The 18,780-nt window shown below is 39.4% G+C and overlaps 1 protein-coding gene across 10 annotated transcripts in view; it reads left to right on the top strand.

The window, feature by feature from the left end:
• DOCK9 (dedicator of cytokinesis 9) overlaps positions 1-18,780 on the top strand; it is a 335,677-nt gene that overhangs the window by 104,443 nt on the left and 212,454 nt on the right. For all 10 annotated transcript variants that reach the window (XM_084627447.1, XM_084627439.1, XM_084627444.1 and 7 more), the window contains exons 3-4: positions 14,935-15,024; positions 16,701-16,783. In XM_084627447.1, coding sequence (XP_084483573.1) covers positions 14,935-15,024; positions 16,701-16,783 — 173 coding nt within the window. The remainder of the gene's footprint in view (positions 1-14,934; positions 15,025-16,700; positions 16,784-18,780) is intronic.

The raw sequence follows: 18,780 nt of genomic DNA, 5'->3' as shown, positions 1-18,780 counted from the left end.
CTGGCTGGATACACAGCAAAGAGCATCCATATGCTTTTGAAAAATGGTGTGTTTGTATGTGTTACCTGGGAGCCCCTATGGTGAATTCTGCATCACTCAGTCAAAAGTCCTCCTGGGAACTCTGGCTGCAGCACAGCCCCTCCACATCATCTTCTGCACATGTGAATATGCCAAGGGCACAAACTAGTACTATGTAGAAGCATTCAGGATCTGGAACTGTCAGTGTATCATCCTTCATAAGCATTAGATTCATGGGGAAAAAAACCCCACAGCTTCCTGCTTTTGGAGTAGAAAATATAAGGCAACATTTTATATTTTCTTCCATTGCTTTAACAGATGGGTAATATTAAAATAGCAGAGATGAAGCATTGCTAAATTTCTTTTTATAAGCTGACCCTTGCTTTTTCTAAAAATAAGGCACTATGTGTAAATGTCCAGTCTTTGTCAGTTTATAAGCACAGTGGTAATATAGCTAGTTTCCTCCCCATCACTAATAAATTTTCTGTTTTTTTCTGGAGTTGGAACACTCAACTCCTGCCTAGATATTTCAAGTAGCAATAGTTCAAAGAATTTTGGCCACGTGAAAGTGGAGTAGAGACCCTGTGTGGCAACAGGCAGTTGAAGGGGGCAAGGGAAAAATATCCTGACACACACACACTCCCTCAAATAAATGCAGTGCAGTGCTGGACGGATGGAGAAACTCACTGATGGAGGCTGACTTCTGACAAGAAGATACTTAGCCTGCTGAGCTGCCACCATCTTGTCTCCCTGAAAAGACTTCAGTAACTGCTATGGAGGTTGCCTCTGCTCTACACCTGACATCAGCCTACTGCCCGAAGGGAACCCTTTTAGCTCTTGTATCTTTCTGAAAGCAGACTGGCTATCTTCCCCCAAGTAGAACAAATTAGAGAGAGGATTTCATCCTATCTGTTGACCAAAGAGTTATCAGAAAGAGAGCAGAAGAAACCCAGAAGCTGTTAAATCTTTCTATGGGAAAAGTGGGAAGCAGCTCAGTGTGGTGGATGGCTTCACTGTCTTCCAGCCAGTTGTTCTTAAACCTCCTCCGTATTTCCATTTATTCAGAAGTCCTTTGGTGCTTTTGCTCTGCTCCCAATGGCCTAGGGGGGTAGGTTACAGGTCATCTTCTCTCCCCCTCCTTTTGTTGCTGCTCTTTGAAGTTGCAGCTTATTCAGCTTCAGGCAGGAGATGCTGCTGTTCCTGCTGCATGCTAATATACAAGACTACCTGGGCAGGTGGTAGCTTCTGCTGTTTTCACCCCCTCCCTTTTCCTCCTTCTTAACCTCTTGCTTTCCTCTGGTTCTTCCAGGGACTCTACTCCACTTTTAAGGTATAAACATGGTCTGTGTTTCTCCAGCCTCAAAGAAAATCTTCATCGCAATCTGACCTACCAAGCCATCTCTTCTCTCCCCTTCACTCTGTCGTTTCCTGCCTCTTTTTTCTCTCTTTACATTCCAGCATGGCTGGCCTTTTCTAGTCATATGGTTTCAGTTATTATCGTTATGTTGTGGGGCTGTCAGTAATTAAAAAATCAATCACAATCACACAATTAAAAAAACTAATTGCTATTAATCGTGCTGTTAAACAATAATAGAATACCATTTATATAAATATTTTTAGATGTTTTCTACATTTTCAAATATATTGATTTCAATTACAACACAGATTAAGTGTAAAGTGCTCACTTTGTATTTATTTTTTACTATAAATATTTACACAGTAAAAATAAAAAATAGTATTTTTCAATTCACTTGGTACAAGTACTGTAGTACAATCTCTTCATCATGAAAGGTGAACTTAGAAATGTAGAGTTATATACAAAAAAAACTGCATTCAAAAATAAAACTTTAGAGCCTACAAGTCCCCTCAGTCCTATTTCTTGTTCAGCCAATGGCTCAGACAGACAAGTTTGTTTACATTTGCAGGAGATAATGCTGCCTGCTTCATGTTTACAATGTCACCTGAAAGTGATAACAGGCATTCTCATGGCACTGTTGGAGCCAGTGTTGCAAGATATTTATGTGCCAGATGTACTAAAGACTCATATGTCCCTTCATGCTTCAACCACAATTCCAGAAGACATGCATCTATGCTGATGATGGAATCTGCTCGATAACGATCCAAAGCAATGCAGACCAACACATGTTTATTTTCATCATCTGAGTCAGATGTCACCAGCAGAAGGTTGATTTTCTTTTTTGGTTGTTTGGGTTCTGTAGTTTCCGCATAGTAGTGTTGCTCCTTTAAGACCTCTGAAAGTATGCTCCACACCCTGTCCCGCTCAGATTTTGGAAGGCACTTCAGATTCTTAAATCTTGGATCAAGTGCTGTAGCTATCTTTAGAAATCTCATATTGGTACCTTCTTTGCATTTTGTGAAATCTGCAGTGAAAATGTTCTTAAAATGAACAACATGCTGGGTCATTATCCGAGACTGCTATAACATGAAATATATGGCAGAATGTGGGTATAACAGAGCAGGAGACATACAGTTCTCCCCCAAGGAGTTCAGTCACAAATTTAATTAACACGTTATTTTTTTCCATCATCATGGAAGCATGTCCTCTGGAATGATGGCCAAAGCATGAAGGGCATGCACATTTTTAGCATATCTGGCACGTAAATACCTTGCAATGCTGGCTACAAAAGTGCCATGTGAACATCTGTTCTCACTTTCAGGTGACATTGTAAATAAGAAGCGGGCAGCATTATCTCCCATAAATGCAAACATACGTGTTTGTCTTAGCAATTGGCTGCACAAGAAGTAGACTGAGTGGACTTGTAGGCTCTAAAGTTTTACATTGTTTTGTTTTTGAGTGGAGTTGAAACAAAAAAGAAAAATCTACATTTGTAAGTTGCGCTTTCATGATAAAGAGATTGTACTACGGTACTTGTAAGAAGTGAACTGGAATATATTGTATCTTTTATCATTTTTACAGTGCAAATATTTGTATTAAAAGTAATATAAAGTGAGTACTCTACACTTTGTATTCTGTATTGTAACTGAAAACCGTATATTTGAAAATGTAGAAAAACATCCAAAATATTTAATAAATTTCAGTTGGGTATTCTATCATTTAACAGTGCTGGTAGTGATCAGTGGCTCCATGTCTAGTTGGCAGCCAGTGTCAAGTGGAGTGCCCCAAGGGTCGGTCCTGGGGCCGGTTTTGTTCAATATCTTCATAAATGATCTGGAGGATGGTGTGGATTGCACTCTCAGCAAATTTGCGGATGATACTAAACTGGGAGGAGTGGTAGATACGCTGGAGGGCAGGGATAGGATACAGAGGGACCTAGACAAATTGGAGGATTGGGCCAAAAGAAATCTGATGAGGTTCAATAAGGATAAGTGCAGGGTCCTGCACTTAGGACGGAAGAACCCAATGCACAGCTACAGACTAGGGGCCGAATGGCTAGGCAGCAGTTCTGCGGAAAAGGACCTAGGGGTGACAGTGGACGAGAAGCTGGATATGAGTCAGCAGTGTGCCCTTGTTGCCAAGAAGGCCAATGGCATTTTGGGATGTATAAGTAGGGGCATAGCGAGCAGATCGAGGGACGTGATCGTTCCCCTCTATTCGACATTGGTGAGGCCTCATCTGGAGTACTGTGTCCAGTTTTGGGCCCCACACTACAAGAAGGATGTGGATAAATTGGAGAGAGTCCAGCGAAGGGCAACAAAAATGATTAGGGGTCTGGAACACACGACTTATAAGGAGAGGCTGAGGGAACTGGGATTGTTTAGTCTGTAGAAGAGAAGAATGAGGGGGGATTTGATAGCTGCTTTCAACTACCTGAGAGGTAGTTCCAGAGAGGATGGTTCTAGACTATTCTCAGTGGTGGAAGAGGACAGGACAAGGAGTAATGGTCTCAAGTTGTAGTGGGGGAGGTTTAGGTTGGATATTAGGAAAAACTTTTTCACTAGGAGGGTGGTGAAACACTGGAATGCGTTGCCTAGGGAGGTGGTGGAATCTCCTTCCTTAGAAGTTTTTAAGGTCAGGCTTGACAAAGCCCTGGCTGGGATGATTTAATTGGGGATGTGTCCTGCTTTTGAGCAGGGGGTTGGACTAGATGACCTCCAGAGGTCCCTTCCAACCCTGAGATTCTATGATTCTATGATTAAAATTGTGATTAAACACAATTAATTTTTTGAGTTAATCGCATGAGTTAACTGATTAATCCACAGCCTTATTATGTGGATGACTAATTATCTCTTCATTCCTGATTGATCCCGTCCACCTAATTCCACATCTCTGCCTGTCTCTCTAACATCTCTTAAAATTTCAGATAAACGTCGGGGGGAAAAATCAAGCTCGATTTTTCATCAAAACCCTCTCTTCTTACTGCTTTTGGCATTATTGATGATAATGCTGTCACGGAATCATAGAATATCAGGGCTGTAAGGGACCTCAGGAGGTCATCCAGTCCAACCCCCTGCTCAAAGCAGGACCAACACCAATTAAATCATCCCAGTCAGGGCTTTGTCAAGCCTGACCTTCAAAACTTCTAAGGAAGGAGATTCCACCACCTCCCTAGGCAACGCATTCCAGTGTTTCACCACCCTCCTAGTGAAAAAGTTTTTCCTAATATCCAACCTAAACCTCCCCCACTACAACTTGAGGGAAAAAATTCACCAATGCTGAATAGAGGGGAATGATCACGTCCCTTTGATCTGCTGGCAGTGCTCCTACATATACAGCCCAAAAAGCTGTTAGCCTTCTTGGCAACAAGGGCATACTGTTGACTCGTATCAAGCTTCTTGTTCACTGTAACCCCTAGGTCCTTTTCTGCAGAACTGCTGCCTAGCCATTTCGGTCCCTAGTCTGTAGCGGTGCATGGGATTCTTCCGTCCTAAGTTCAGGACTCTGCACTTGTCTTTGTTGAACCTCATCAGATTTCTTTTGGCCCAATCCTCTAATCTGTGTAGGTCCCTTTGTATCCTATCCCGACCCTCCAGCGTATCTACCGCTCCTCCCAGTTTAGTGTCATCTGCAAACTTGCTGAGGGTGCAATCCACACCATCCTCCAGATCATTTATGAAGATATTGAACAAAACCGGCCCAAGGACCGACCCTTGGAGCACTCCGCTTGATACCGGCTGCCAACTAGACATGGAGCCATTGATCACTACCCGTTGAGCCTGATGATCTAGCCAGCTTTCTGTCCACTTTATAGTCCATTCATCTAGCCCATACTACTGTAACTAGCTGGCAAGAATACTGTGGGAGACCATATCAAAAGCTTTACTAAAGTCAAGGAATAACACGTCCATTGCTTTCCCCTCATCCACAGAGTCAGTTGTTTAGTCTTAGAAGGGAATTAGTTTAGTCAGGCATGAGTTTCCCTTGGTGAATCCATGCTGACTGTTCCTGATCACTTTCCTCTCCTCTAAGTGCTTCAGAATTGATTCCCTGAGGACCTGCTCCATGATTTTTCCAGGGGCTGGGGTGAGGCTGACTGGTCTGTAGTTCCCAGGATCCTCCTCCTTCCCTTTTTTAAAGATGGGCACTACGTTAGCCTTTGTGACGCACACTTGTGACTTGGGAAGGTCATTTTTGACTCTTCCTCTCATTCTACCCTTGTGTACAGGCCAAATCCAGATCTTTCTGTTTCTTCCTCCACAACATTTCCAAGATAGGGTGGAGGTGATAAACAGAAGTAATATGGCATTGGTGAGACCTCTATGGAATATTGTGTCTGGTTGCATTATCCACACTTTAAAAAGTATGTTGAAGAACTGGAACTACAAAAATGGTTAGAGGTCTGGAAAAAAGTCTTATGGTGAAACTTAATGAGCTCAATCGCCTTAGTTTATCAAAGAGAAGGCTAACAAATGATGTGATAATGGTCTGTAAGTTAGTTAAATTGGAAGGAAGATCGTACTTTTAACAATTAATTTGATCAACTATTGGAACTACTTACCAAGAGAAGTGGTAAATTAATAGTCACTGGACTTTTTGTATTGAGTTTTGGATATCTTTCTAAAAGAGATGCACTAGTGGAGCTACAAGTTACTGTGTTTGATATTCATTTATGCAGTAGGGAAGAATGATTCCCTTTGCAAGAATTACTAGGTGAAATTGTAAAGGCTGTGCCATGCAGGAGGTCAAAATAGATTATCATATTGGTCCCTTTTAGCCTTAAGGTATATGCAGGACATTAAACTTTTCTGTATCCTGATTATCTTGTGGTGTTCACTGCAGCTTCCTCTTCTCTGGTCTCCCTGGAAACCACATCTCTCTCGTGCAGAAAGTCACAACTAAAATTTCCATGCGTCTGGCTGTGTGTGGCCTTCCACAATCCATTTTTTAAAATCCTTTCATGAGTTTGCCCCTTTCCCATACCATGACACTTAAACTTGCCCTAGTCTTCGGTGCCATAGACAATTCCTTCTGTCCTTACTTATCCCACCTAGTTAGTCTCTTATCACATCACTTTTTGTGTGTGCATACCAAGACATGTTAGTGAGTCCAAGCTGCCAAAACTTGAGATTACTCTTGCTACTTGACATGTGGTGAGTCTTTTCTTTGGCAGGAAGGAAATCACCTTTTGCTAGATTTAATCCGTACTCTAAAGTGGTGCTGAGTCTCTTACAAAACACTTACGTACCTTATAAAAATTTTTAGAGTTATTAAAGATTAAGTAAAATTACCGGATTTAGCGAATAATTTTGTTTTATACTGCCTATGTTTCAAATCTTTGATGTACGGACGTTTTCCAAGTAGTTTCAAACAGATTACAGCATAACTGCAGACATATAAAAGCACTTGTAACTGCTGTATGTGGTTTGGCGCTAATTTTTATAGCTTTCCAACCTCTAAATTGTGGATCTCCATATGCGTAAAATGGGGGTTAAAAAATTATTCCATTTTAAAGTTAGATTTTTTGAGGAAAAATTGCACCCATTTTGCTCAGTCCAGCAGTCCAAAAGATATGAATAAAATAAATAAATTCTGCACCATGAAAATTAGTTTTAATTGCCATATTTGTGCTGCCTGGTGGTTGTGGTTGACATGTTTACAAGTGATATTTAAAATAAAAGATGTCAGGGAACTCAAAATCAGACTGAATACATTTGTATTGTACTTTAATACTGTTTTCTTATGTTTTTAAACATTTAATTTCATTCACCAATATGAAAGCTGGATGGATTTTTAAGTGTTAGATCTCATATTGCAAAAGTACATCAGTGTTCTCCCCCCCTCCTCCCTAGGATAGCTGCCACCAGGAGCCAACTCTTAAATACCAGTTGTATTTATTTAAATACCAGTTGTATTTATTTAAAACTGGTATATAAGAAATATTTGAGTTCATTGGTGTTCAATAGAAAACCGCATCAATTTTTCAGAGTTCACCTTCTATTTGCCTCTTGTGATGTGATTGTATACTTTTAGGTTTCAGAGTAACAGCCGTGTTAGTCTGTATTCGCAAAAAGAAAAGGAGTACTTGTGGCACCTTAGAGACTAACCAATTTATTTGAGCATAAGCTTTCGTGAGCTACAGCTCACTTCATCGGATGCATACTGTGGAAAGTGTAGAAGATCTTTTTATACACACAAAGCATGAAAAAATACCTCCTCCCACCCCACTCTCCTGCTGGTAATAGCTTATCTAAAGTGATCACTCTCCTTACAATGTGTATGATAATCAAGTTGGGCCATTTCCAGCACAAATCCAGGGTTTAACGAGAACATCTGGGGGAGGGGGTAGGAAAAAACAAGGGGAAATAGGTTACCTTACATAATGACTTAGCCACTCCCAGTCTCTATTCAAGCCTAAGTTAATTGTATCCAATTTGCAAATGAATTCCAATTCAACAGTTTCTCGCTGGAGTCTGGATTTGAAGTTTTTTTGTTTTAATATAGCAACTTTCATGTCTGTAATCGCGTGACCAGAGAGATTGAAGTGGTCTCCGACTGGTTTATGAATGTTATAATTCTTGACATCTGATTTGTGTCCATTTATTCTTTTACGTAGAGACTGTCCAGTTTGACCAATGTACATGGCAGAGGGGCATTGCTGGCACATGATGGCATATAATGCAGGAGAGTGGGGTGGGAGGAGGTATTTTTTCATGCTTTGTGTGTATAAAAAGATCTTCCACACTTTCCACAGTATGCATCCGATGAAGTGAGCTGTAGCTCACGAAAGCTTATGCTCAAATAAATTGGTTAGTCTCTAAGGTGCCACAAGTACTCCTTTTATTTTGTATACTTTTAATTTCCTTGATAGTATTTACTGTTTGAAGGCAGTGAATTAATTCTTTGTGTCGTCTTCACTGCAGAGGATGTGAGGGAGATTCCCACACCTGAGACATTCTTTTTAAGGTGACAGATCTGAGGATTAAGGTGACAGATTGAGGTATTAGTAGAGGAGGTTTTGGAACAAATTGATAAATTGAAGAGTAAGAAGTCACTAATACCATATATTGAGAATATTCTGAAGAACTCAAATTGCAGAACTACTAACTGTGGTATGTAAACTATTGCTTAAATCAGCCTCTGTACCAAATGGCTGGTGGATAGCTAATGTAAAGCCAATTTTAAAAGAGGTTCCAGAGACAATGCTGGCAATTTTAGGCTGGTAATTTTAGGCTGGTTAATTGAACTTCAGTATCAGGCAAATTGGTTGAAACTATAGTAAAGAACAGAATGATCAGATAGAGATGAACACGATATGTTGGGCAAGACTCCTCATGGTTTTTGTAAAGGGAAATCATACCTCACCAATCTGTTAGACTTCTTTGAGGGTGTCAACAAACGTGGACAAGGGTGATCTAAAGCATATAATATACTCGGACTTCCAGGAAGCCTTGGACAAGGTCCCTCACCAAAGACTCCTAAACAAAGAAAAGAGTCATGGGATAAAAGGGAAGGTCCTCTGATGCATCAGTAACTGGTTAAAAGATGGGAAACAAAGAGTAGGAATAAATGGTCAGTTTTTACAGTGGAAAGAGATGAATAGTGGGGTCCCCCGAAGATCTGTAGTGGGACCAATGTTGTTCAACATATAAATGATTTGGAAAAAGGGGCTAACAGCAAGATGGCAAAGTTTTCAGATGATACAATATTACTCAGGATAGTTAAGTCCAAAACTGACTGTAAAGAATTACAAAAGGATCTTCCAAAATTGGGTGACTGGACAAGAAAATAGCAGATGAAGTTCAGTGTTGGTCAGTGCAAAATGATACACCCTGAGAAATATAATTCCAACGATACCGACAAAATGATGGGATCTAAATTTGCTGTTACTACTCAAGAAAGATCTTGGAGTCATCGTAGATAGTTCTCTGAAAACATCTCAATGTGCAGTGGCAGACAAAAAAACTAGTAATGTTAGGAACCATTAGGAAAGGGATAAGACAGAAAATATCTTAATGGCACTATGTAAATCCATGGTATTCCCACAGCTTGAATACTGCATGCAGTTCTGGTCACCTGTTGAGGGGTTCAGTGTCTGTGCCCAGCAGCGCCACCCAGTGGTGAGAGTCTGTGGGGCTGGTGGTAGGGGAACCCAGATCCACCATGCTCTACTGGTTTCTGACCCAGGATCCTGTGCCTGGCAGTTAGATATTCAGCCTGAGGTGGACACCTGCCAAACCTGCTCCCTGGGTCATTTCCTACCACAGCCTCTTCCCCTCCAAAGTTACAACAGAGTCTTCTTATGGATTCACCAAGTGTGGGGGTTCTCTTTGGTAGATATCTGGAGGCTCTTCCCCATCAGTTTCAGCCTACTCTTCCGGTCTCTATGGGGGCCTTTGGCATCTGTCTGCCAAAGTGGGGTCAGCTCCAGGCAGAGTGGAGCTCCTGCAGCCTGTCTGCAGGAGCTAACAGCGTAGGACTGCTCCCTTGCTCTGTCTGTGATGACTGATCTGGGCCGCTGCCTTTTGAGCTTTGCTTCCATTGTGCGCATATCCAGCAGGTGCGGCTTGGTGGGGCCTTTTGGGCCCAGAGTTTCCTGTTTAACCCTTTGTTCCCCAGTGTGGAGCTTATACATCATATCATATCCCCGAAACACCTCTACCCTGGTATAATGCGATCCGATATAACAGGAATTCGGATACAACGCGGTAAAGCAAAAATGGTTTTCTGTCTTGTCTACAACATACAGTACTTTTATTCTGTTTAATCCTGTTTTATACATTTAATGATTACCGTGTACATATTCAGTATGTATGTTTTTACCAGCCTGCTTTGGATCGAAAGTCAAAACACAAAGCTGACCGCATTTACAATATTTTTAAACTTTCACTCCGATCTTCATTGCATAAAAACAGTCTTGTCTGCAAGTCTTAATTAAAGTTATAATATTGACAGTTTAAATCCGTTGATAGTTTAAAACCGTTGAAAGTTTAAGTTTGTTTTGTGGACAACAAAACCGTGTGCGAGGTGGTAGCTAATTTTCAATGGCCGTTATAATTAAACGGCCTTTGTATTTATAACCATGACTAATTGATCAAAAAGGAGAGTTCAGTCTAACTTTGTCGTTGACTAACCTGCTGCCGCCTTGCCAGTTTAAAGTTGTTACAAATCCATCCGTGGTCGGCGCCTCAGCTCTTAAAATGTGGCTTGCAGCAAATTACATACATGCAGTACATTGTCTGTACAAATGTGCATATATCAAAGTGGTGGAATGAATGTGCAACAATGAGAAGGCGGGGTAAACGTATGTTGCCTGCCCATGGTCCCATTAGGCGTTCTCCTCTCTCCCGCCTATTTTAATCTTGTTTCTAAATTGTGTGCAGTATAGACTAAGCTTAAGTTGTCTCACTGGTTGTATTTTGGAAACATTGTAATTCTGCATTGACATTTTCTAAACAATTAAAAAAAATTGTTAGCATTAATATTAAAATACCTTTGATGTGATGGCAAGTAGTTCACAGCCACGGAAACAAAAGGCATGGACAGTCAAAGAAAAATTGGAAGCTTCGGACAGACTGAAATGAGGAATGAGCCAAGCAAAGGTCTCAAAAGAACTAGGAGTAGGGGAATCAACATTAAGAGGGTGGATCAAAGATGAGGAAAAATTACGATCAATGCTCATTGAACTGGATGAAAGTGAGAAGACCTGGAAAGGAAGCACCTAAAAACTACCCAGAATAACCAACTAGATAGAGCAGCATTTACGTGGTTTACCCAAGAACACTTTGATGGCACACCAATTTCCGGTGACTTTATAAGGAAGCAAGAGGAGAAATTGAAGAAAGATCTCGATTTTTAGACACTCGGGCGAGGATGCTTCTGCACATCAAGGTAACGTATTTAAAGCTAGCAGTGGATGGCTTAATCCTTTTAAAAAGCATCATGGCATTTGGCAAGTCACAATTTCAGGAGAGACGTGCTCCACAGATATAAAAGCTTGCAATGGATACCCGCTAGAGTTACAAGGGATCATCATCGAGGGTGGCTATGCTCCGGAGCAAATCTATAACACTGATGAAACTGGCTTACTTTACCGTATGCTGCCGGATAGAACACTTGCTTCTAGGACCGAAAAACAAAAGGCTGATGAAGGTTTTAAGGTGGTAAAAGAGAGAGTAACAATACTTTTCTGCGTGAATAAAACTGGTTCACATAAAGTTAAACCTCTGTGCATAGGCAAATCCAGGTCACCTAGGGCTTTCCACCATAAGAACATGGATTTGCTTTCATTCATCTCCATTCAAAAAATGCCTGGATGACCTCGGATATTTTCGAGGAATGGTTTAATAAATATTTTGTACCAGCTGTCCGGAGCCACCTGTGCAGACAAAACCTGGAGCCAAAGGCATTGCTCCCACTTGACAACTGTACTGTCCGCCAACCCCTCAGTTGAGTCCTTAACGAGCAAAGACGGGAAGATAAAGGTGAGCTACCTTCCTAAGAACACAATGTCCAAAGTACAGCCCCTTGGTTAAGACATTATAGCCACATTTAAAATGAACTATCGTAAAGCCTTAGTAAAGAAAATTGTTGAGGACAACAGTAGCATAACAGATGTAATCAAGAAATTGAATTTGTTGGATGTATTTGACTTAGGCAAGACAGCCTGGCTAGGAATCACTCCGTCAGTGACAGAGAAATGTTGGTATCATGGTCTCAAAAGTGCTTTTGTCACTGAAAGCAACGACAACCAAGATGAGGAAGAAGACAAAGATGAGAACAACTTTGAAGCTTTTATGGAAGAAGAGGCCATAGGGGCAGAATGAGTTTACAGGGAACTTATGGCTCAAAGTGGGATAGCTGATGTTCAAGAGTGGATGGAGGTGGATGCTATGTGTCCAACCTATGAACGACTTAGAGATATAGATATAATTCATAATGTTGTCCCTCAACCACTTGGTGCCTCAGAAAATGTGTCTAACCCTGAAGATAGTGATGAAGAACCCTCGGAGCCACCGCCCAAAGCTTCTGATGTGGTTGTAGGGTTAGAGATTGGTCTTAGGTGGCTAAAAAGCCAGGATGTGGATAGTCTGCAAATACTGCAGTTAAAATCCATAATTGACCTGGCAAAGAAGAAGGCTCTCATTAGCATGAAGTAACAAAGGATAACAAGTTTTTTTGTTTTTTTTTAAATTAGAAAAATTTTAAGGGGTGCATCTTAAATAAGAAAGCATCTTGTACACCAAAAAAAGGTATTTACCATTTTATCAATGTCTCTAAAACCTGATTACTTTACCTTTTTTAGCTTCATTTTAACCTTCTCTATAAGTAAAAACTCCCATCTCCAAAATGTTTTCAAACTATTTAATAGTTAACAGTTCATATTACTTAACAATCTACATATAACATAGTTGGCTAAGTGACAAAGTGGCCCATGCTCCTATTTGCTAAAATACCAAAATCCTTTTTTACAACAATCTGTAAGGATGTGTAATTAAAAGCGTTTTGATATTTTATGTGAATTTTGCATTTTCCTAAGCATTACATACAGACCAAACGATTTATGTATGATGAAACCCAGCCCACATGGTTGCATTTAGCAGTGTTTAGTACCTGTGTTGTTAATATGCTGCATCTTTTAAGTAAGCTTATAAAAGCTTATTGTTGTAATTAAAGGAGATACAATTTAACTATTGTAGAACAGATTTATTTACTGCATACACCGTGTTAGTTCTAACAAAAATGATTTGCTGACTATTAATGGAAATGCTTGAGGCCAAAGCAAGTTCAATATAACGTCTTTTCACCTATAACGTGGTAAGATTTTTTTGGCTCCCAAGGACCGCGTTATATCGGGGTAGAGGTGTATCTAAAACAATATACAATGTATTAGAATTTGAAAAAGTACATAGGCAACAAAAATCATTTAGGGTATGGAACAGCTTTCATATGAGGAGAAATTAAGACTCGGACTGGTCAGCTTAGAAACAAAATGACAAAGGAGGGCGTTACAGTGGAGGTCTATAAAATCATGAATGGTGTGGAGGTCAAAAAGGAAGTGTTTACCCCTTCACATAACACATGAACCAGGGGTCACCCAATGAAATTAATAGGCAGCAGATTTTAAACAACATAAGGAATACTTCATCATACCAGTCAACCCCGGGAACTCATTGCCAGGGGATGTTGTGAAGCCAAAAGTATAACCGGCTTAAAAAAATTAGGTAAGTTCATAGGGAATACGTCCATCAGTGGCTATTATCCAAGATGGTCAGGGATGCAACCGCATACTCTGGGTGTCGCTAAGTCTCTGAGTACCAGAAGCTGGGATTTGGATGCCAGGGAATGGATCACTTGATAATTGCCATGTTCTGTTAATTCCCTCTGAAACATCTGACATCAGCTACTGTCGGAAGACAGAATACTGGACTAGGTAGACCATTGGTCTGACCCAGTGTGGCCATTGTTATTTGAGTCCAGTAGTTCCATGTGAGTATAAAATACATATATTCCCCCCCCACCCATCCCCAAAATAGAAAGTGTTTTAGGTAGTTTTGTAAACCCTTCTCTTTTTTTTGGTAAAGGCCAAATTTTGGTTGTAATAGTTGTTGTATCAGTCCATCTGTACCATTAACACAGTAGATTTAACCTCTCTTTAAAATCACTCAAATCTGTCTCATACTCTACTATTCTTCGGGAACTGTGGGACTGATCCAAAGCCCACAGAAATAAATGGGACAATTTCAATGGGCTTTGCATTTGCTTATATTATTCTCAGTTTCTTTTAAAACCAAAACAAACATATCTAGTAAAACCACAAACACAAGAAGTGCAGTCCATGTTCAGGGTGCAAATTATATTGTACATTAAACAATTACAGTATCAGTCACTTCCTAGCCACACTTATTTACAGATCCAGACTAACACGGCTACTCTTCTGATTCTTTACACTTATTTAGTTAGTTAATGTTAATGTTTAAAAAAAATCAAATATTTCTCTTCATTATAGGTTTTAAGACAGTTCTCTCTGTCATATTATTCCTCTACGGATTCTTTGCTCTTCTTTTTTTGGTAAGAGGTGCTGTGGCTGGTTGGATTCAACTTCAGAATTAAAATCAGGATTTGAGACCAGAGGTCAGCTTGAGATACATGCTGCTTTTTTGTTCTCCAGAATCTAAGCTTTCATTTAAAAAAAAACAAAAAAATACTGTCTGGTTATGGTTACTGAGAGATCCTAAAAAAAAATTGTGTAAATGTGTATCTACATTTGCAGAACCCCCAAAAATGACTAAGGCATTAAGTGCCTCGTTCATCTTAATGGGTACTAAGTCAGATTCCCAGAGATAATACTTTAAATATCAACATTATTAGCAATTTCAGTGCTTCAGCACATTTTAGGTATGTTGGTATAAAAGGTGCTTTATTGTTCAGGGAATTTTATCTTTTGTGCTTCAATTCGTTTTGTCAATATAATTCAGAGCGACAGGGACTGGATTTCATTACATTTTACTTGTCTTTTATTTGATTGAAGTTCTCAGTCTATTTTTTGTCATTAACAGACAGCATTATTGAAACGTCAGGGTCGATATATATGCTCTACTGTTCCTGAAAACGCAGAAAAGGAAGCTCAAACCTTGTTTGTAACTGAGGTACCATTTATATTTTTGTGTGTGTGTGTGCGCGCGCATGTAACTAGTTAAGTTGTCTACTTGCTTCTGCAGATTAAATTTCAATAGGGCTGAAAAAAATTACCCAATACTTATTGGCATCTAGTTCTTAAAAAAGACAGGGGTCCCCAGATAGGTTTAAAGGCAGAAACTCTGTGATCCCTCTCTTAGCTGCTGGAAATGAGGGGTGATGTCTTAGCATCTTACATGGGAGCAATCTTTCGTATCAGGTATGGCTAATAGGAGTCTGAAACTTCTCACCCTGTCTCCTCTCTTGGCTCTTTTGGGTTGTTGGGGGCTTTTCCCTTCCTCCCTTCTGTTTCACCGCTGTGTAGCTCCTCACAGTTTTCCCATCCACAGCAAAGTGAAATTGGCAGGATTCCGGTCAGTGTCGCTGCTTCAGAATAACATTGGGAAGGAACTATGGAGCTGACCAGAGACTGGTTAATTTCACTTTGTTGCTGACGACTTCCACCTATTGACCAGAAGAAACTTTATTCGCCGCTGGCAAGGCCAGTTTTCAAGTATTTATATCGTAGTAAAATTGGTGGTAATTATACTGTTTTAGGAACAAGTTCAGGGCACAGACAAGCCCTCTCAAACCTTTGTGTTTTGTCCCTACGGTCTGAATATTTTGGTTCTGTCAGTTATTTATATCTTCTGTTCTTTGCAAATGAGGCTTATGTATGGAGTATGTCACAGTAGAATATATTTGGTGGCGGGGGCTGGTGTGCATGAGTTAAATCATGAATTTTAATGAAACATCTAATTAAACACACTTTAAAGAGTTATTGCCTAGTAAATGTCGACTTTGTATTTTACAAACAATGTATACAACTGCATTGGAAATATGGAGTACATTTGCGTGAGTGTGTGTGTGTGTTCATATGATGTCTAAAAACTTCAAGTATTATATAATACTGTCTCTTGCAAGATACTTGAATGTTTTTTATGCTACTTCTGCTAAAACCAAGATAAATTTGTCTGTTAGTTACAGCAACATGGGTGGAGTAAAATGATACTTCCTGTGATCTGGTCCAGAACAGAATGACATAATTGCTTTTCAACAGCTGCAAGCATGCAGTTTAGATTCAAAACATTCTTTTAGTTTGGGTTAAAAATATAAAATTGAGTACTTACAATCATAACATAGATTTTAGTTCTTCCAGGATAGAAAGTACTGAGTTGATCCTGCTATTTTGATAGTACATCTGTATTTTTAGGCTAAATATACTAAAGATGTTTTGTCATGTTGTTTCCACCTACATTTAGCTTCTTTGCTTCTCAGGAACTTGGAGGTGATGTTTTTATTTCAGATGACTAGTCTATTATTTTCTGAATTTATAAGTTCCTTATGTTTTTAGCATTTGTTTCCAGCAACTAGTTCATTTGACATAAACACACTTTTGTTTGTTCAGCTTCTGAATCTGAACATTCACCATACTGGTAAGATAAATTTAATGTTTAACAAAAGAAACAAAATGTGACATTCACAGAATAAACATTTATAATGCATTTGAACTTGCAGTGCTTTCCAGGTAACTATAATAGTTCACAAACAACTGTAATGTAAGAGAGCCGTTACATGTATTTAAGGAATGCTTTGAGCTAAACTTACTTAATTTGATGTATTGTGGCATTTGTTTCCATTGAAATAGTGCATCAAAACCTACAACTCAGACTGGCATGTTGTTAATTATAAATATGAAGACTACTCAGGAGAGTTTCGACAGCTTCCAAAGTGAGTAAATTATCTGATACTGTTACAGATTTTGTAGTTGCAGAAAAACTTTATACATATTTTTATGACAGAATGGGTCATAAAAAGGTCATTTCATGTAATATAGAACCTCAGATCTAGCCTACCAGTGTTAATACTCTGTACTGTACCCTGAGGTTTTCAGGGTGGAATTCATATTGGTTAATTTTTTTTAGCCTTTTGAAGATATAAAAAGCTGTTGAAATGTTATCTGGAAAATGATCATAATAAAGCTGCCTTGGCAATTGTGGGACAAGAAGAAGAAGAACTTGGATTACTGATAATGTAAACATAAAACTGATCATTAAAATATGGTGTGAGTTGTTTTACGCTACTGTGCCAATATACATTCTTTTCAGCATTGATGGCAGCTTCAACAACTTTTCACACGTTTGGCACAGAACCTTTATATTTCTCTCTCTCCCTCTCTCTCACACACTCTTAACAGAGAATGAATGCAATTTTTTTATGTTTGTAGAGCATTGTAAGAATACATAGCATTTAAAAACACAGACAAAAGATGTTTGGAGTCTGCATGGAAAGGAGTATTAATGAAAGACAGGCATTGCTTTTCTGAAACTAGGATTTTGTCTCTTTCCATCTTTGTGGTGGACACACACATTTTCTAGGATGGAGGTTTAAAGTAAAGAGATCAGTCCTCTTCCTGAAATTGCAAGTGGAGAGGCTCACAGATGTTGCATGCCTCACGGGTCCTGAACCATTTAAAAGCAGGTAACTGATGAGGTCATGTGCCTATGTCAGCTATAGCTCAGTGGTTTGAGCATTGGCCTGCTAAACCCAGGGTTGTGAGTTCAATCTTGAGGGGGCCATTTAGGGATCTGGGGCAAAAACTGGGGATAGGTCCTGCTTTGAGCAGGGGGTTGTACTAGATGACCTCCTGAGGTCCCTTCCAACCCTGATATTCCATGAAAGGAATAAAAAGCCAGCAAAAGAAATGCAGTGTAAGGAAAGTAAAGAAGAAGGAAGAAGAGGAGAAGAAGAATTATGACAAGGCCATTAGTGAGATATATATTTCAACTACTGGACCTAAATTCTGCAGCAAGTATTTCCTTTTCTGAAGTGGTCCGGTGCTGAATTATTTGAGAAACATGTCTCCAAGTAGATGAAAATGGAGGTTTTTTTATTGAATTAACTATGAAAATGAATAATACAACTTGTACAGTATTTCTTTTGTTACATACTTTTTTTGCTGACCCAATATTTTCAGCATGTCACACAATTTTTTTGTATTGACAACACCACAACTAAGCTGCAGAAGTTTTCAGAGGGAAGCTTTTAACAAATGGGAAGATACAGGAGGTGATTCAGGTTTTTGTCACCCAAGGGTTACTGTTGGCATTGGTGAAAGGATCTTCCTTCTTTTCATATTTGGGCACCGGTGGATGTGGCTTGAAAGTTTTATTTTTATATTTTGTGTGGCTTGAACTGCTAGTTCTTCTACCTCTGCAACCCTTGACATCAACCAACTGCCACCTTTTCCCTATCCCAATTCTGTCCTACTATTTATTGCTGCAGATGAAAACAGGGCAAAAGCATGTAAGCTGAATGTTCCCTCTAAAATTATCAGTGAAATTGCTGAATATTTTTACAGTTAAAATTTTGCTCTTAGACCTTAGAGTTAACATGTTGTGGTGAATAAAGGGATTCAGTTTGCTAGCAGATGCTTTTTGATTTGTTAGTAAGAAGGGTCTACTAAGTGTTTCACTAAGTACTACATTGGCTTGAATGTTTTCTTTGCAAATGCGAGGGTTAACCTTTTTTTTATGTAATTTTTTTAAGAAGAAAAGAGCTTAATTCAGAATTGAGCTAGGAATTCTGTGTCCTTTTTTAATTTAGGAAATAATTTGAACATTAATGCCTTTGGACAAATGATATTGTATCTGAATTATCCTTCTCCTCCCCAACTCTAGGTCCTGTTTGTCCTGCAAATTCACTTTATTCATCATGGTTTTTTTCCT

This window comes from Lepidochelys olivacea (assembly GCF_965140295.1).
Source record: "Lepidochelys olivacea isolate rLepOli2 genome assembly, chromosome: 1".
NCBI lineage: Eukaryota > Metazoa > Chordata > Testudines > Cheloniidae > Lepidochelys > Lepidochelys olivacea.
The sequence above is the reverse complement of the archived record's forward strand: the minus strand, read 5'-3'. Positions and strand labels throughout refer to the sequence as shown.